Here is a 20,415-nt window from a genome sequence, read left to right on the forward strand (position 1 = left end):
TCTGCTTTTTAGATGGTTTCATACTTTTTTTTAATTTGAAAGGAGGGAAAAAAGTCTATCATCTTCATTTTGTAGATTAAGAAAATGACTAGAAAGGCCCCTAGAGCCTGATGAGACAAGTAAAGAGTTAATGGGAGTGGGCTTGCGAGCTGGCAGGATGGGACAGGCAAGGAGTTAACAGGAGTGAGCTTGTGGGCTAAGGGGACTGGCTCTGATTCCCCTGGTCAGCACAGCACCTGCAGGCTGACAAGCACCTTACATTCATCATAGGTGGGAACAAAATAGTAGGGCAACCCCTATAAACTAACAATCACCCATCATAGATGGGAACAGAACGGTTCCCAGTCCAACAGCAACCCCCTGCAAGCTAACGTCCATCATAGATGGGAACAGGACAGTTCCCACCAGAAGACAATTTTAACAGCAGCGCCCCTGCAAGGTGACAAGCACCCTACATCCTGCATGGTAAAATATAAAACCCCAGCACTCCTCACTGCTGCAGCTGTCCCCTACAGGACTCTGCCCTGGTTAAATTTTTGCCTCTCTCTCTCTCTCTCTCTCTCTCTCTCTCTCTCTCTCTCTCTCTCTCTCTCTCTCTCTCTCTCCCCCCCCTCCAACTTTCAATAAATCTTTTCTCTGGATATTCTTGTTGAGTCTCATAAATTACATTCTGCCAACGACCAGGGGTTAATTCTACACCAAGACAGAGCCCAGGTGGACTGCCTTCCAGTTGATAGTGTTATTCCCAAGCCATCCCCAGTGATCTGCTGAATGTTGAACATTTAATGAGTGGTTGATCCTCAACCTTGTCACAATAAATTACTTGGGGAACTTTAAAAATTACCAATGCCAGAGCCGCAGCCCAAACTATGTAATTAAATCGGAAGTTCTGTGCCCCGGAAAACCCCCGTCAGTAAATTTTAAAACTGTCCAGGCAATTCCCATGCGCGGGTTCTCACCCAGCACGGGGTGAGAACTACCGATTTAATAAAATTTCCCCGGTAAACACCCGAATACATCTTATTTTTAATGTGCAACAGTGTTCCGATATACTACCATTATTTTCATTTTACAGAATAGCTAAATACATATACACATAAATATAGCTATGTGTATATAGAGTATATTACTAATTTTAGAATAATGACAACGAAAAAGCTTACTCTGGTTTAGGTGGGGAAATCCTCTCCAACCCCGAGCACCGGTCTAACAACGAAATCGCACCTTTTTTGACTTGATTTCGCCCCACGACCCGGTGCGGCGGCACGCGTGCGCGGTGCGCGGCTCTCAAGCCCTCAGAGGCCCGCCCCGCCCTCCAGGCCCCGCCCCCATGAACCCCGCGGTCCGATCCGGCCTTCCCGGTACTGCCTCCCGCTGCTTCTGGCCAGTCCAAGATGGAGGGCGTTCGAGTGTCCCTGCTCGCCCTCCGGCTTCTCTTGATCGCGGCGCTGCCGGCCGCCGGGTGGCTGAAGACTGGCACCCCTGAGCCGCCGCCGCCGCCGCCCCGAGCCCCGAAGGTAGGGCAGGGCGGGCGTGGCGCGGCTACTCCTCGGTCCGGACCCTCCGGGGAGGCTGGGGCCGTAGAACCGCGGCATCTCCATCGACGTGTTTGACCTCTGGCCGGCAGGCCATGGGCTGGGGTCCGGGCCTCCAAAGGAGGAGTGGGGAAAAGCACCCAAGGAAATGGGGGCGGTGTGGAAGGGGGTCCGAAAGGGGGCTTTCAGTGTGTTGTTAAGTCTGTTTCCGCGAAACTCAGAGATTCTTACGCAGACCAAACTGTTGCCACCCGAACGGGGTCTTGCCGTCGAAAGTACGAGGTCACTAAGTGATCTCAGCCTTTGTAATGGCTCCTCCTGGAGTAGAACCGGGCACTGGGGCAAGGCAGTGTTTATGTGCTCGGGAAAGGTAGCATTTGCTCTGGGAGAGAGAGTGAGAGCGATTCCAGGCCACTGTTTACTCCGGCCGGCGGCAGCGGGAACGACTGCCTTCCCCCGGCATGCAGGGCTCCGGGGTGCGCGCCGGGTCGAGGGGACCACGGAAGGAGAGATGAAGACCCAACGCTTAGTCCGACGTCGTCCCTTTGGCGGGTGATGTTAGAGAAATGGCCCTTCGAGCGTGGGGGAACCAGCCGCACCAGGATCCCCGAGGAATCTGTTAGAAATTTACTAATCCAACGCTCTGGGGTGGGGGCCCAGCAGTGTTTCAGCAAGCCCTCCAGATGATACTGAGGTTGCCTAGCGTTTGAGAACCACTGCATCCTTGTACTTAGGGTGGCTGGTTGGCTGGTTCTTACCTTTTTTTGCCGTGGAGTCGTTCTGACCTAAACCAGTGTTTGCCTTTCATCAGTCGAATGTATAGTAGGGAAAAGTTTGAAGATTTTAAAATGCAAGTTTTCCCAGAATAGAAAGACACCTTTTTCTACTAGTCAAGACTTGAATACTCTAAATTCAGGGATGAGTGACACTATAAATGTCACTTTTTACTTTTAATTTTTTATAGAGTTATGACATTACACTCCCTGGGTACAGAAATAATGAGCATATGTGTTTCAGTTCTGCTGGAGCATTCCAAGAAGCCACAATACAAGCCCTAAAACCACTTACATCTGAAATTTTATGTGGACCACAGTTGAAACTGGTCAAAAATATCACTGTGATGTGATGGGCAAACACTAAGAGACCAAATAAAAATGAAATAATTCCTAAAGTTCAAATAAGACATTGTTTTCCCCCTTTCCAAATTTAAAGATTCATTATAGTCACTTCTGAATGCAAAAGACATTTGAGTCTGTCCCTATAATCAGAAAAATGCATTTTGACTGCAAGCAGAAAATACACCGCACTAGGAGCTCTTAGTGAGTTCATCATTTCAATTCTCCCTTCTTACCCCTTCATTCCACTTTTGGAAAGTTCAGATCTAAATTCAATTTCATAGATTAAATGAATGCTGAGCAGTTGGAAGGAGAATCTCATTCCTTGGTAATGTTTATATGGGAAGCTGAAGCCTGTTGACCTAAACTTTTTCAATGTTTTATTTAAAGTGAAAAATTTCAAATGTACAGAGCATTCATTCTAGTCACTTGTGCAGTGATGGTGTCTTCTCTGTTCTTTCCATGACAGAAGCCCTGGACTACTGTTGTTATGTGAATACCTGTATATCTTGTGAATGAAGGGTTGAAATTGGATGGGGGAAATTTCAGTTCTGCCACCGACTTTCTCAGTATCCATCACCTTGGCTCTTAAACCTGAACTTCCAGTTCAGTCAGGTTCTCAGGAAGAGAAACAAATATGACCTAACTCTGAACTTCCCGGTCGGGAGGTAATAAGGGATTGGTCTCTTAAATGAAAACATACAGAAGGGCCAAGGAGAATTGAATTTGATTCTCTAGAAAATATAGCATGCTATATTTTTAATTGTTGCTTACAAACCCTATATTCTACTAGGCAAGTAATATTTGTAAGTGTAGTAAATTATTAATATAGTGTATGTTTATTACTGAAAGGAAGAAGCTATAAAAAGTTTTCTTAGAAACCATCATTGGAGGCTTATCTCCGTCTGGACTATTATTAATAGAAGAACAATAGTCTACAATGAACAGATTCTCCAGTTGGAAAGAGGAACTTGGCTGAAATTTGTACACAAAACAATATAGCCACTAACTTGATGGCTTATTAGAGATGAGTATATTGGTTCTAGCTTAATTCTAGATTTGAGTGGGCTAGGAGAAAGCCAGGCTGGTTCTGAGGAATCATGAGTTCAAAAGCTGCCTGGGCCCCTGTGGGAGTTGGGAAGTGTACCAAAGTCAGCTTACTGTATGGTATGGGCCTTACAAGTTAGAATCCTGTTCCTTTGTCGGAATCAACTCAACTTCATAAAATCACTTCAGTCGTCTCATTTGTTGGAAATATATAAAGTATTGGGGATAGTCACAGTACTAAGAAATACATTTGTATATTATTTTGATGTTTATGAATAACTTTTCTATTTTCAAAGTTAAGACTACCCCAAGGGAAAAGTATTAGAGAGGAGTATTGTTTTTATTCTGGGATAACAGTATGAATAAACTTAGAGAAAAATTTGATTTACAAATGACAAGTTGCAATTCCTGTGACCAGTGGTGAATACTTCTTAGAATAATTGCTTTCTTCTCTATAGAAAGCGTGTCATCAGTGAACTTAAATATTGGCTTGGATCACTTTTGAGCGTGTCTTGGGAGGCACTAACACTGGTTGTGCGCTGTACATACTTGCCCACAGGCACTAGGGGGGACAATTTAAGAAGGGTTAGAGCAACTTTGTTTATGAAAACAAAAAGTTGGGAACAATTCAAATGTCCAATGGTAGTAGAACAAATAAGTAAATTTGTAATTATTTGATGGAATATTATACTGTACATAAATGTTTACATCTGCATGTATCAACAATTTTAGATAAAAACGTTCTAGAAGAATACAATATTATCCCACTTATATAAGTCTCAAACAGATAAAACTAAGCAATATATTTAGAGAGAGATACACAGGTAGTAAAACTATAAAGAAAAGCAAGAAATGAATGACTTGGCAGACAGTATAGGGATTCTTTCTAAGGGGAGGGAAGAGAATAGGACAGAGAGGGTCATGCAGGGGACTTCTAAGGTGTGAATGATATTCTAGGTTTTAACCTAGGTAGTAGGTACATGAGTGTTAATCTTTAAACTAGATTTGCATATTATATTCTCATATATGTGATGTATTTAAAATTAAATGGAAAAAGTATATAGAAAATGAAAAACTGGAATTGTGAATAAGGCTGTAACAATGAAAATGATGGGTTTTTAAAAACGTTCTTTTACTGTCATCAGTGATTATACAATAAATATAATTGAGGGGAACAGAAAGAACTGATTTCAATTCATGAAATTTATACCTATTCAATTTATATAATATTTGTTTTGCAGGACAGCATTAGAATTAATGTAACTACCCTGAATGATGATGGGGAGGTAACTGAAGAACAGGTTTGTGTCCTTTGATTGTTTTTAACATATACTACCTAGCTAAGTATTATGCAGCCTATTTTATTTTTACCTGCACACCTAATTTAGTTAGATAATGTATTTTTGATATGAAGGGTTTGTCATTTATAAACCATAACGTATATGCTGCTTTATTTTAAGGTTCTTCTTAACATAACCTATCAGAGTGGACAAGTCTATGTAAATGACTTCCCAGTAAATAGTGGTGTAACCCGAATAAGCTGTCAGACGTTGATAGGTGAGTAAAGCTAAATTATTTCATAATTGTTCTGTTTTTAATAATACTAACTTAGTAAAACACAATTGTTGGATGTTATATATTTCCACTTTAATAATTAAATCATTGCTAGTGTGTCTAAAACTATTTCTGCTTCCCATTGGTTATTTCTGACACACCTACATTTTCTCTTTCATGAGGTTGGCGTTGATGGAACTGCATTTCTAGCAGGTTGATATCAATGTAAGACTGTGCAAAGAGATAGAACACAAGAGATTTACAAGCAAGAGGCAAAATCCTGGGAAGTGCTTGTCACAGTTGTAAAAAAGAAAAAATGAATTGTCTGATTCTCTAGTTTGCCTCTTGCTTCTACTCCTATGCCTGTGTAACATTTTTCTTTTTAACTTTTAATAGTCTTGAGTTGTTTAAAGACAAGCAACTATGTTACATTGGAATGTACCTTATTATTTGAATGAAATAAAGAATATGAGAAATATGTATAGTATTCTTATTACCTATTTTAATATGTGCATTTAAGGCAGTAAATTTTTCTCTAGCACTTGCAGCCTATGCTTCATTTGTTATAAATTAGTATTATTTTCTAATTATTTGTTGTGATATTTTCTTGTCAAGTATATTCTTTACAAGTATACTGTTTAATTTCCAAACATTTTGGGATTTTGTTTTACTGATTCCACCTCTATCATCAGAGATATACTGTGTACAATTTTAACCCTTCGAAATTAAAGATTTGCTTTATGGCTTAGCATATGGTCAGTTTTAGTAAATGTTGCTTTCCACATGTACTTGAAAAGAAAGCAAAATGTATAATTAGTTGGATATGATGTTCTATTTATGTCAGGTCAAATTTATTAATCATGTTGTTCAGTCTTATGGACTTACTGATTTTCTTGTTTGTTTGCTTACTCTAGCTATAACTGAGAATAATATGTTAAAATCTCCACTGTGTAGATTTGTCTATTCTCCTTTCAGTTTCATCAACTTTTGCTTTATTTTGATACAATAATACTAAATCCATACAGATTTCGAACTGTTTTGTCTATCTTCCTGGTAGACTCTTTTATCATTATAATGTAACCTTCTTTATGTCTGGTGATGTTCTTACCTTAAAATCAGCTTTATCTATATTATTTTAGAAATAACTGCTTTTTGGCTGGGCAGAGGGGAGGGAAGTGGATTGTTACATGGTATATTTCTTTTTTTTTCAGTATTTTGGGTCTTTACAGTTAAAGTGAATATCTTATAAGCAGCATATACTTGTGGGCTTTTATTTTTAATTCAGTCTGTCAATCTGATTTTTAGTTGGAATTTTAATTTATTTACATTAATAATTGATATATCTGGATTTAAGTCTTCATCTTAATTATTTGTTTCCTGTTTGTGTCCCACCGATTCTGTGTTCCTTTTCTTCTCCGTTTTTCCCTCCTCTGGGTTGTTTGTTTGTTTGTTTGTTTGTTTGTTTTCTATGATTTTCGTTTATCTTATTGGTTTTTTAGATTACCTTTGAGGTCCGTATAGATACAGAGAACAAACCGCTGGTTGCCAGAGGAGAGAGGTCTTTGAGAGCTGGGTGAAAAAGGAGAAGGGATTAAGTGATACAAACTGGCAGTTACAAAATAGTCTCTGGGATGTAACGTGCAGCATAGTAGAGAATATAGTCAATAACGATGCACAACTATGTATAGTGCCAGGTGGGTACTAGATTAGTCAGGAGGATCACTGCATAAATTACATAAATGTCTAACCACTATGCTGTACACCTAAAACTAAAGTAATATTGAATGTCACCTGTAACTGAAAAAATAATTTTTGTAAGTTACCAAAATAGATAAATAAATAAACTAGCACCTTTATCATTTTCCAAACAATGCAAGAACCTTACAACATTTAAACTCCATTTTTTTTTTTTTTTTAAGATTTTATTGGGGAAGGGGAACAGGACTTCATTGGGGAATAGTGTGCACTTTCAGGACTTTTCTCCAAGTCAAGTTGTCCTTTCAATTTTAGTTGTGGAGGGTTCTGTTCAGCTTCAAGTTGTTGTTCTTTCAGTCTTAGTTGTGGAGGGCGCAGCTCAGCTCCAGGTCCAGTTGCCGTTGCTAGTTGCAGGGGGCACAGCCCACCATCCCTTGCTGGAGTCGAACCGGCAACCTTGTGGTTGAGAGGACTCGCTCCAACCAACTGAGCCATCCGGGAGCTCAGCGGCAGCTCAGCTCAAGGTGCCGTGTTCAATTTTAGTTGCAGGGGGGCGCTGCCCACCATCCCTTGTGGGAGTCGAGGTATTGAACTGGCAGCCTTGTGGTTGAGAGCCCACGCTCCAACCAACAACTGAGCCATTCGGGAGGCAGCTCAACTCAAGGTGCCGTGTTCAATCTTAGTTGCAGGCGGCAGAGCCCACCATCCCTTGCGGGAGTCGAGGTATTGAACTGGCAGCCTTGTGGTTGAGAGCCCACGCTCCAACCAACAACTGAGCCATTCGGGAGGCAGCTCAACTCAAGGTGCCGTGTTCAATCTTAGTTGCAGGCGGCAGAGCCCACCATCCCTTGCGGGACTCGAGGAATTGAACTGGCAACCTTGTGATTGAGAGCCCACTGGCCCATGTGGGAATCGAACCTTCGGAGTTAGGAGCACGGAGCTCTAACCGCCTGAGCCACCGGGCCGGCCCCTAAACTCCACTTATCCCCTTTCTGGTTTTGTGTTGTTATTGTCATGCATTTTAACTCTGTATTCTGAAACCCTATGCAACCTCGTTATTCTTATTGTTTCCTATAGTTCAGTAATTCATTTGTGTTTACCCTCACAGTAACCCTTGCCTTCACTCTGCATTCCATCCTGAATCTGTGTTCCCCTCTGGCGTCATTTTCCCTCTGCTTAAAGCATTCCCCTTACAATTTTTTTAGTGCAGATTTGTTAGCAATGAATTATCTGAGCTTTTGTTTGTCTGAAAACATCTTTACTATGCCTTCCTTTTAGGAGGAACTTTTACTGGGTATGGAAGCATAGAGTGGCAGCACCTCAAAGACTAGTTTCCATCGTATTCTCATTTCTGCACTTTCTGTTGAGAATTAGTGTGTGTCATTGCTCCATGGAGGATAATACATTATTTTTCTGTTTGTTTGTTTTTTAATTCTGGTTGTTTTTAAGACTTTCTTTTCTCCTTGTCTTAGATTTTCAGTAGCTTTACTCTGATATGCCCAGCTGTGGGGTTCTTTAGTCTGTGACTTTAATGTCTTTTGTCAGTTTGGGGAAGTTTTTAGCCATTATCTTTTCAACAAATGCTACTTCCCCATGCTTTCTTATTCCCTTCTTGCTTTTTATTTACACGTTTGACCCTTTCACAAGCTTCCATGTATATCTGACACTCTTTTCTGGTGTGTTTTTTTTTTTCCTATCCTTTTTTCTTTCTATCCTTCTAGCACACAAATTTATCATCTGTCTAATTAGTTAATTTCATTTATTGGACTTTACTTCTAGGACTTCTATTTCATTCTTTTTTTTTTCTTACTGGCTTATAGTTTTCTGGTGAAATTCTCTATTTTATCATCCATTTTCTTGAACCCATTACTCGCAATACTTTTAAAGTTTATGTCGGCATAAACTTTAGAAAATATAGCAAGACAGAAGTCCAGTCTCTTATAATCTAATCATAGAAGTGACATTCCATCACTTTTGCTGTATTCTGTTTGTTAGAAACAAGTCACTAGGTCCAGCCCACACTTAATGAGAGGGAATTACTCAAGGGCATGAATACCAGGAGGCAGAGATCATTGAGGGCCATTTTTGAAAGCTGCCTTACACAGTAGGGGAAGTAAGAATATGAAGGGCTTTTGTTGTTTTTAATTTAATTTTATTCTGCAGCATGGGTACCAGATTTGGGGGTTGAAGAATCGCCACTTTGATGTACTTATATGACTGAATTTCCTCATCCATTGACTCTTCTGCGCCCTAGTGCACTAGCTTTTGGGCATACAGATAATCGGACGAGGAGCCCACTGTTCCACAAGGGAGACTGATAGGTTATAACAGGCCATGAAAACTCTAAGATGGACCATGAGAGAGGGGGAGTTGTACAGTTACGAGCCGTGGAGGATATGAGGGAGGTTAGGCAGACGAGAGAGAGAGGAGCCCCAAGGGTTACCATAAGGAGCCTGAAGAAGAAGGACCATTCAGAGAATTACCAAAACGCTATAGGAAGGTGTTTGAGCAAGGAGGCTGTATAGTCAAAATATATTATGGTAAGATTAACCTATTGTGTGAATGGTTTGAAGGGGAGGGACTAAAGAAGGAGGGAATAGGTAGGTAACTCGTTTACTAGTAAGCAGTTAATGAGCTATGAGCTCGATACTGGGTGGGGAGGTAGATAGGAGATGGAAAGGGCAAATGTAAGTATGAGATGCTTTGGAGCTAAAATGGCCCAAAGGAAGCAACTGACTGGATTCAAAGAATGAGGGTGAAGAAGTTACAGGTAACTAACGTAGTAACTTTTGTCCTTGGTAACTTGAAGAAGAGCAGATTTATTAACAGAAACAGTAAAGTCAAGGAAGAGTTTTGTGAAAACTTAGATTGAGCTAAAAGGTTAGATCACTTGGTTCTCAACAGAAATGTCTGTACCTGTTTAACAAATTAACAAAAGTTGGTCTATACCCCCTAGAGATTTTATTATTAAGATTGAGGTGAGGCCCTGGCATCTATACTGTTCCCTGGTGGTTTCTGATGCATAGTTAGAATTTAGAACTACTAGTTGAACATTATTGATAATTTATGAGGGCATATTTATTTTAAATTATGTGTTTATAATTCCAGATGGAATCACTGTTCAACAAAAGCTATAAAACAATAAACTTGATGCGTACTCCCGAGGAACTCAGCTAGTCGACGCAGGTTTATAAACTAAGCTACACTGCAAGAAAATTAATGCTTTAAAAAAAAAACAAAGAAAAAAGGGCATAAACTCAGCATTGTGGGGCTATGGTAGCTAGAACTACCTAAGTTGGAGTTTATTTTAAAAATGTAGTTAGGGAGAGTAACATGCAGAGAGCATTCCAGATAAAAGGAATAGGCCTGTAAAGATACAGAATCAGTTTAAACCACTGGATCTGCACTCAGAATATCCATCTGGGTTGCTTTTTGGCAAATAATCCTCAGATGACAACCTTTGAGGGACAGAAACTAAATGCTCCTTCTGTGGCAATTTCATTGGTATCCGTTGACTTATCTTTTTCTATAGCACTTTCTGCTTTGATAGACTAGCCATGAGCTCTATAGACCACCTGCAAGTGCCACACCCCATCTCCATGGGGGTGGGCTGGGAGCTTCTTAGCTCGAGGAACATGGCCAGTAGCGAATCCTACCCTATTCCTATCCCATCGTCTGTTAGTAGGGAGTAAATACAGGGCCTTCCCACTCCCCTGTTCCTGCCTTCTCCATACAATAAGGACACTGAGTATTTTGATCAATCCTTTCCCCTTCTGTCACTGGATTTTGTGAATGAATGAATGAATGAATGGATGGATGAACATGCTTACTTTGCTAAAACATGGCATTGACTCTGTCTTCTGATCTGTGAATAGTGAAGGCATGTTGATTCCTCATTTACAATCTGTGTAAAAGAATAGGAAACAGTGTTTCATACAAAATCCAAAGACCGTAAAGCAGTTTTCCCTTTTCAAGTGACTATAAGCATTGTAGTGATTTGTCAAGTTGTCTTTGTTGTTTTCATAAATCTGAGGTCAGAGATGAAGAGAACATAAGAAATTGGTTTACAGCTGTCTTGTTCAATGTAAATGTCATCAAAATAATCAAATTCAGTAACAGATATGGTGTCATTTTTTGTTCAAAGCTGTCACTACTTTTTTTTTTTATAGTGGAGAATGAAAATCTGGAAAATTTGGAGGAAAAAGAATATTTTGGAATTGTCAGTGTAAGGATTTTAGTTCATGAGTGGCCTATGACATCTGGTTCCAGTTTGCAACTAATTGTCATTCAAGAAGAGGTAGTAGAAATTGATGGAAAACAAGTAAGACAATATGCTTATTAATTGGGAATTAAATTATAAAGATTTGTGTTAGGTATTATGCATGTGTTCAATTATTTTGTTATTTATTACTGACTTCATAAGGAAGAAAGGTACTCTAATGTTGCCTGTATCCAATCATTCAGAAGGTTTTACTTGTTTTAGCATTTATTTAGCATTTGAAGTCTTAATTTTTAAGAAAAGATCACATTCGTACATGTTTATATTGCTTTAAAATGATATGAACATCATTAAACAGAGTAAGTGAGTGAAGAGATTGAATTTGGTTCGTAGCTCTGCTACCATTTCTTCTGGCTAAGCCTAAGAAAATGAAATGGAACTGAGCGCAAGCTTAAAGTGAGTGCTACAGCACACAGGAATATGATTAAGGTTGCAAATTAAATGCTTCAAAGTGGGAGTGGGGAATAAAGGAATTATGCGACTACATATTTTTTAGTGACAGAAATCAGCAAGGAAAGTTCAGTTTTAAATTCTTATGGGGTTGTACCATTATTTAGAGAGTAATTGCTTATTATTTTTTTATAGGCTCAACAAAAGGATGTTACTGAAATTGATATTTTAGTTAAGAACCAGGGAATACTCAGGCATTCAAACTACACGCTCCCTTTGGAAGAAAGCATGCTGTACTCCATTTCCCGAGATGATGACATTGTATTTACCCTTCCCAATCTCTCCAAAAAAGGTACTTTAAAAGACCATTATTTAAAGTAGTAAGGAAATTATTTCTTTAGTTGGTAGCTTTTTAATCATAAGTAATATATTTGGAATGAGCTTCTTTCAAAAATGCTGTTTAGCATGTGTTACTTTATATACTCATTTGAGGACTTTAGGAATCTATTTTAAGTCTTAATAGAATGTGATCAATGCTGATTGCAAAGCAACATTTTGCTGCAATTACCATTTCTTACTCTGGGGAATCATCACAAAATGCATCATAAGAATATCGTTCATTTAGGTTCATTTAAAGGGAGAAGAAGTCATAGAATTTTTAAAACTTTGACTTGTTATGTGACAGAATCATAACTGCTGTAGTTCCCTTTTAACTTGTCTTAGTTTATGACTCCTTTCTGGCATTTAAATCTGAATAATTAAATAGGTTTATTTTTTTCCTTCCGTGGAAAGATTTATGTTCTTGCTGTCCTAAATGTTATTAGTCTAGTAATCTTAGGACTCGTGGGAGAGACCCCAGCATTTTGGTAACTTGGCTCTTCCTCCTCAATAGAAAGTGTCAGTTCATTGCAGACCACCAGCCAGTATCTTATCAGGAATGTGGAAACCACTGTAGATGAAGACGCTTTACCTGGCAAATTACCTGAAACTCCTCTCAGAGCAGAGCCTCCATCTTCATATAAGGTAAATCAGGTGTTTAGGATTATCTTTATGTTACAGGCATTTATGGTTATGGTGAAGAGAAGAGATACTAGCATTTAAAATGAGGTGGCAACCATGCAGATTGGAAACATGGGACATCGTTAATAATGAACTCATCACTGTTTTAATGTGATATTTTTAGGTAATCCTGTTTTCCTTTTCAAGTTACATTTAGTAGTAATATAGTCAGATAATGATTATCAAGGCACTGGATTTCATTTTGTTGGGGATTTTCAGGTCCTAAGTCTTTCTCATATCTCCGTGTGTCTGTTTATTCTGTGACTACTACCTTGCACGCACGGTGCTGTCAGATCTTGGGCGGTTACTAAGCACGCTTGGTTAGGAGTGTACTTTCTGGAGTCAGACTGCCTAGGTTTGGATTCTGGTTCTGCCACTTACCTGTTATGATCTAGGCCAATTCCTGGCCTTTTTCTTTATCTGCACAGTGGGACACCCATGTAGGCTATAAAGTAGAGCCTATTTCATGTGGTGTTGTAAAGATTAATAAATAAGATGGGTACAAATGTAAATACGCATTGGCACCTGCTATGTACTCACATATTACGAATGACATTATACTGCTGGCTGGGAAATATTAAGGGTTCAGAGTAGGGTTTCCAGACGTGAATTCCTGCCCGTTCTCGGGAATTTTTTTTTTTCTTTTCGCTTTCTCGTTCCCGAATCCCAAGAAAAGTTGGTCAGGAAATCGGGAAAATTGGCTCCTTGAACCCAGGTGGTCGGTAGCATCAGCCTTCACTTTGTGGAAATGATTCATCGTGGAGAACAGAAAACAGTTTATTTCTTGGGATTTGGGAACAGAAAAGCAAAAAAATTCCTAAGAACGGGCAGGAATTCCCCCCCAGAAACCCTTGTCCAGAGAGAGTATCCTGCTATTTCCGTATATATTAGCTAGGTCCTTTGCTCGGCAGAATTTCCATTTAAATGAGCAGGGTCTGTGGTTAGAATCCAGAGATGATTCTTAGAAGAAGTACTCACTGAAAATGGGGATTACTTGTTTGGGGTTGCTGGAGAAACCCAGGTCACTCACTGCTGCCTAAGCTCTAGCACCCTCACCCTGCCTACCCCACTTCCCTGAGAGCTAGATAGCCTAAGGACAGACAGTCTTTAAAGCCCAAGCCATCATTGCTGCTGCTTCTCTCACCCTTTAAATGTAGAAACATTTTTATACACAGTAAACTCCCCATGTGTTCCAAGAGCTAATCCTGTGTTTGTCTTTCTCTCCATTTCTTGTCCTCCAACTACTGGAAACACATAGTTCACTCTGGCCCATTTTGTGTAAAGTGGCCTCGCCTACCTCTTATCAATTAGCGATTATTTGCACTTGGTTTATAGTTAGACAACAGTATAAATAATTGTTAAGGTTAGTAATATTTCTATGTCTGTATTGTTAGAATGTAATTTTTAAAATTGTAAAAAACTTTATAAAATGCTCCTATTAAAACAGATGAGATTTAACAAGTGTAGACATCCATGTAACCACCACCACAATCAAGATAAGGAATATTATTACCCCCAAACTAAAACATAATTTTTAGTTTCTTAGAGCTCAAATGAAACTTGCATATCTAATCAAAACTCCTTTTTTAGGTGATGTGTCAATGGATGGAAACGTTCAGAAAAGACCTGTGCAGGTTCTGGAGCAGTGTTTTCCCAGTGTTCTTTATGTTTCTGAACGTCATGGTGGTTGGAATTATAGGAGCAGCTGTGGTAATAACCATCTTAAAGGTGCTTTTCCCAGTTTGTGAATATAAGTAAGTATTTCTTTTTGAAACATTAGTATTTTTAATGTTTAAAAACTGCGTTGTATTTACTGTTATTTTTCGCTTTTTATTTTTTTACTTAAAATTTTTTTATTTTTCAATTACAGTTGACATTCAATATTGTATTAGTTTCAGGTGTACAGCGTTGTGGTTAGACATTTATATAACTTACAAGGTTATAGCCCCAATAAGTCTAGTACCCAGCTGCCACCATAGTTGGTTATTATTGACTATATTCCTTATGATGTACTTTACATCGTGACTATTTTGTAACTGCCAATTAGTATTTCTTAATCCCTTTACCATTTTCACCCAGTTCCCCAAATCCCCTCCCATCTGGCAACCATCAGTTCTCTATGAGTTTGATTCTATTTTCTTTGTTCATTTATTTTGTTTTTTTGATTCTACATATAAATGAAATCATATGGTATTTGTCTTTCTTTCTCTTTCTGACTTATTTCATTTAGCATAATACTCTCTAGGTCCATCCATGTTTTCTCAAATGATAAGATTTCATTCTCTTTTATGGCCGAATAATATTCCGAATGATAATTGTATATATGTACCACATCTTCTTTATCCAATCGTCTATCAGTGGACACTTCGGTTGCTTTCATACCTTGTCTATTGTAAAGAGCACTGCAGTGAACATAGGGATGCATGTATCTTTTCGAATTATTGTTTTGGATTTCTTTGGATAAATACCCAGAAGTGAGATTACTGGGTCATATGGTAGTTCTAGCTTTAATTTTTTTGAGGAACTTCCAAACTGTTTTCCGTAGTGGCTGCACCCGTTTGCAATCCCACCAACAGTGCACGTGGGTTCCCTTTTCTCCACGTCCTCACCAACACATGTTGATTTATTGATGATACCCATTCTAACAGGTGTGAGGTGTTATCTCAGTGTAGTTTTAATTTTCATTTCTCTGATGGTTAGTGATATTAAGCATCTTTTCATATGTCTATTAGCCATTTCTATGTCCTGTTTGGAGAATGTCTATTCAGGTCCTCTGCCCGTTTTTTAATCGCCTTTTTTGTTTGTTTGTGTTTGGTGTTAAGTTCTATTAGGTCTTTACATATTTTAGATATTAACCTCATCAGTTGTATCATTGGTGAATATCTTCTCCCATTCAGTAGGTTTTATTTTCGTTTTGTTGATGGTGTCCTTTGCTGTGCAAAACATTTTTGGTTTGATGGAGTCCCATTTGTTGACTTTCCTATTGCTTCCCTTGCCCAAGGAGACATATTTAAAAAAATATTTCTAAGGGTAATATCAAAGCGTTTACTGCCTATGTTTTCGTCTACGATTTTGTTTCAGGTCTTTCATTTAAGTCTAATCCATTTTGAGTTTATTCTTGTATGTGGTGTAAGAAATGAGTCTAGTTTCATTTTTCTGCATATGTCTATCCAGTTTTCCCAACACCATTTATTGAAGAGATTGTCTTTACCCCATTGTATATTCTTGCCACCTTTGTCATCGATTAATTGACCATATAAGTGTGAGTTTATTTCTGGGTTCTATTAACTGTATTTTAGAGTAGAAAATATAAAAATTAGGAAGGGTAAAACAAGTGGGAGGGCAAATAACTTTTTTTTTTTTCCTAGCCCATCTTCCAATTTTAGTAAAATCAAAAGACATTCATTGGTACCTATTATGATCATGACACTCATCTTGGGGATTCAAATGTGAATAACATAAACTCTACTCTCTAAGAACTTGAAATCATTGGAGAGAGAAAGGAAACAAAAATCTATAATGGAAAATGCAATGTGTATAAGGGAGAACAAAACAAGAGGGCTTCACTATGCATTTCCAACCCCAAGTATTAATTTAAAATGAAGTTAACTTTAGAAGAATAGCAGGATATTCACTGCAGATTTGCTCATAACAGAAAACAAAAGCAAAAGAAGAAACCTCTGAAATGTGTACCAGTGGGGACTTAACTAAATAATGGTCCACACATGCAGTGGGATTCTGTGCAACTTGTAAAAGAAAGAGGTATGCATGCTGAGATGGAAAGAAGTCCAAAATCTATTAGATGGGGAAGGAGGGGTTGCAAAACAGTATGATCCCATTTGGGTAAAACAAAAGTATTATGTGTATATGTATATAAATGCATAGAAAATTTGTCAAATGTCAAAAGAAAATAAGTTCTCTCTAATAAGTGAGAATGAGAGCAGGGGTAGAGAGATTGACTTTTCACTTTTTCCCCTTCTGTACAGCTTGATTTTTTTTAGTAATAAATTATTTTATAAATTTAAAAATGAATTTATTGTTAGCATCTTTACAAGTTAGTCATTTAATGTCTTAATAGAAGTAAATATCAATAGAATAGAGATGACCACAATTTTTGGCTTAGCTAAATTGCATTTGTACTACGTTGAAGAGAACATAGGATTTATAGAAAACAAGACCCATTTTAAACATTCGCTTTTTTCTTGCTTGTCATAAGGCCTTCGACATTCCCATTTCTTCATTGTTAACATTGAAATAATGCCTCCCTTAGAAGATTATGAAAGATCAGAGTCATAATGTAAGCAAAGTACCTGCAGAGTAAAGAAATACGAGTTCCCCTTCCGCCTTTTAAGTCTGGGTTTCCCGTGAAGAACTCACATTTTCCATTTCTTTCTGATAATGAAAATTCTGAAACTTAACAGTTTCTTCCTTTTTCCTTTGGCTGCCAAGAAGCTCAGGTTTTTTTTTTTTTTTTTTTATTATGCAAACCTGCATAGAAAACAGTGTTGTAAAATTTTTGTGTTCTTTTCCCAAATGTTTTGTTATGGGCTCCTCTCTGGGAAAAGATGCATTGTAAAATTCAAAACCAAATTTGCAATATGCTTTATCAGTGGCAGTTGTACTGAGGATACTTTCTGTTAGTAAAAGATTTCATCAGTACAGAAATGTTGAAAGCAATTCAGTGAAAGCACCTCTTCATTTTCCTGTCACTCAATTCTTATACCTAAAGGTAATCCTTGACTGTTCGGGTGCACATCTTTTATTCAAACTGTGTATTGATGTAAATGTATACTAGATAATTATAATTATCAATCTAGACTCTTAACTGCCCTGCAAATTGATTTATTCACTTATGACAAGAGATTCCCAAACTTTCTTGGTTCATAGCACTCTTAGTGTGCCAGTAATTTTTTCCTGGTGCCCCTACCTAGGCCAGAAGAAAAATTGGAAGAAAATAAAATTTGTATATAATTCCTAGCTTTTTCCTAATGGGATGTGTGTGCCTGTAGGGCACTGCACAGTACTCCTAGCCTGGAATCAGATTGGACACTGCCACCCTCATTGCCTGTTCAACTCTAGTTTTTGCACAATATTTCGTTTTTATCAGAGTAACTGCCCAAAATCCAACTTTTCAAAGATACTTCATTGAAAAGAATGTGTAGTGCATTGTGATGTTGAAACCGTGAACTGCACTCAGGCTGGTGTTACACATGAAGCCTTGAAATTTTAAAATTCTCTGTGGTGCCTCTGTGGTGCCGTGCCACCCCATGGGGGCTCAGTGCAGTTTGGGCACCAGGGGTTTAAGATCTTTCCTGTCAATACATATAGAGGCCACTCACTCTCTTTATGGCCGCACAGTGTTCCACAGTGTGGATAAGACATAATATGAGCATTCCTCTATTAGGCATTTAGGTCATTTCCAATTTCATGTTATTTCCAATAATGCTGTAGTGTACATTCCTAAATGCACATATAGGTGTCTGCACATGGGTGTTTATGTAGAAAGATTCCTAAAAATGAAATTACTCGGTGAAAGGTTTTATGTATTTAACAACTCAACACCTGATAGTCTTTTTTGTTTTTGCTACTGTGTGGACAGAAGTATAATCTCATTTTAATTTGCATTTTCTTTTTAACAGCATCTTTGCTAGTCTAGGTCTAGCTAAGTCCAGCATCTTTGTGATAATTGGCTGTATGTTTCTCCTGTGACATGCCTACTTACAACCTGTGCCCATTTTTCAATTGTATTGCCTTTTGTAATCATTCATATGTAGAAGCACCTTTGTGATACATCCATTTATACACACACACAATTTATTTCAGACTACGATTTGTCTTTTGCTCTTGTTCATGGCATTCTGTGTCACACAGAAGTTTTACATTTGTGGTCAAAGCAATTCATGATTTTCCTTTATGGCTTCTAGGGTTTTTAATTTTCCTAAGTAGACCTTTCCCATCTTAAAATTACGTGTTTTCTTAAAACTTATATTTTACCATCACTTTTGTGTATAGTTTAAGCTAGAGTTCTGATTTTGTTTTTTAAACACAGGCCATTGTTCTGTTAGTAACTTGCCAGTTGAGTTGGAATGTTACTTTGTTATGAACTAAATCCCCATATATGTTAGTCTTGTTTCTGGACTTTCTTCTTCCACTGATCTATTTATTTCTTTGCCAGTAGCACAGTTTTAATAAAATCTTTGATAGCTGGTTGGAGCAACTGTCTCATATCCCCATTGTTCTTTTTAAGTGATGTTATAGCGATTCTTGGTTTCTCCTTTGTGAACTTTTAACAATCAGCTTGTTCAGGTTTATAAATGACTAACTTCTGTTGATGGTTTGATTGGTATAACATGGAACTTGCAACACGGGGTCTTGGATCCAGTGTAAAGAGGTCTTTCATCAGGGGCTTTAGTAACTAAAGAAATGCTGTCTAAAGATCTAAGTTTGCATTCCAGCAGTGAGGACTCGTTAGGAAGCTGCTTGGGCCAGCTTTTTGCCCAGCTTGTACGTATCTAGGGCTCTCTCTGCCTTGGAGATCTGTATTTACCCTGTCCTTTTCTGTGGTACCAGGTAAGGAACTTGCTCTTAGACCTTCATAGTCCCTCAGTTAGTTTGCTTAAGGTGAACTTTGGACTCAGTTTATACAACCATTATATACTAGATAAAATGAGGCAAAAGCACCTAACCCCAGGTATACATTTGTTACCTAGAAGTAGCCCCATCTTACTGCCAAACTATAAATAGGACGTGTTTGATTTTAATTTTTGTATTTCAGAGGAGTTCTTCAGTTGGATAAAGTTAATATTATACCTGTGACAGATGGTCCTGAGAAAACAGCGGAAAACCTTGGAGATAAAACATGTATTTAAAACATCAGCTCAAATCATGGACTCTGCATTAGTGTATTGGCTCTAAATTCGCCACTTGAAAATAAGAACAGTTTACACAGCACAGAAATTGCTCAACTCCTAAAACTTGAGCTTTAATAGGTTGAAGTTCACCTTATTCTCTAACAGGGATTGCTATTTAGATGATGAATTGTTAAGAAAAATTTAAAGCGGAAAAAAAAGACGTGAAGAAAATTTTGAAATTACCAAAAAGAAAAAAAAAAGGTAAGACACAATGCCACGTGCCAATACTTTTCAAGGTGCCTTTGTTAAGGAAATTATATCCACTTAATTACTGTAATATATAAGACTTTCTGAAGAGCACTTTATAAAACTCTAATTTAAAAGCTCAAGAACTTAACACTTATTTTTGTATTCAGTAAAATGTGCCTTTATATTAAGTATGTGACTCAGTGTAAAATCACTGAAGTATATCATGATTTGCTTGTCCTGTACCAAGACCACTTACCTTGAATGCACCAGGATTTAAAAATAGTAGGGACATGTTCTCACTCTAAATTAAAATTTTTTTGGAGGAAAGAAGTAGTCTTTTTGGTATGAAAACTTTGCCCAGGTGAGAATTACTTCTATACAATATTCCTTTCACATGCCCTGGCTAAAACAAGGCTTAGGTCAGTTCATGAGTCCATCTATATCATGGAGTTACAATGTACTTTTCCTATGGTTCTGAATGTAATGCTATTTATCCTCCAACAGGGTTTGGTCTTTTTTTTTTTTTAACCATTACCCATATTGACATGATGTTACAGTGTGATCTATTACATACAATACTTTACTCCATGTGATATTTTCTCTTGTTTTATTAATAAAATTTTTTATTGCAACCCATCATT

General features: G+C 38.0%; 2 protein-coding genes across 2 annotated transcripts in view; one reads left to right on the top strand and one right to left on the bottom strand.

Moving 5' to 3' along the window:
• The window catches only part of PPIL4 (peptidylprolyl isomerase like 4), a 32,633-nt gene extending 31,414 nt beyond the window's left edge, over positions 1 to 1,219 (bottom strand). Inside the window, exon 1 of the mRNA XM_074333698.1 lies at positions 1,164 to 1,219. The gene's annotated coding sequence lies outside the window, so the exon portion shown is untranslated. The remainder of the gene's footprint in view (positions 1 to 1,163) is intronic.
• A 116-nt stretch (positions 1,220 to 1,335) lies between these two features.
• GINM1 (glycosylated integral membrane protein 1) lies at positions 1,336 to 20,410 on the top strand. The gene is made up of 8 exons (XM_019746942.2): positions 1,336 to 1,517; positions 4,939 to 4,998; positions 5,158 to 5,254; positions 11,116 to 11,267; positions 11,811 to 11,967; positions 12,508 to 12,638; positions 14,265 to 14,428; positions 19,450 to 20,410. Exons 1-8 carry the CDS (start codon positions 1,395 to 1,397, stop codon positions 19,541 to 19,543), a joined length of 978 nt encoding a protein of 325 aa, XP_019602501.2. The 5' UTR covers positions 1,336 to 1,394; the 3' UTR covers positions 19,544 to 20,410.
• Positions 20,411 to 20,415: the final 5 nt, after the last annotated feature.

Source organism: Rhinolophus sinicus, linkage group LG05, assembly GCF_036562045.2.
Source record: "Rhinolophus sinicus isolate RSC01 linkage group LG05, ASM3656204v1, whole genome shotgun sequence".
Lineage (NCBI taxonomy): Eukaryota > Metazoa > Chordata > Mammalia > Chiroptera > Rhinolophidae > Rhinolophus > Rhinolophus sinicus.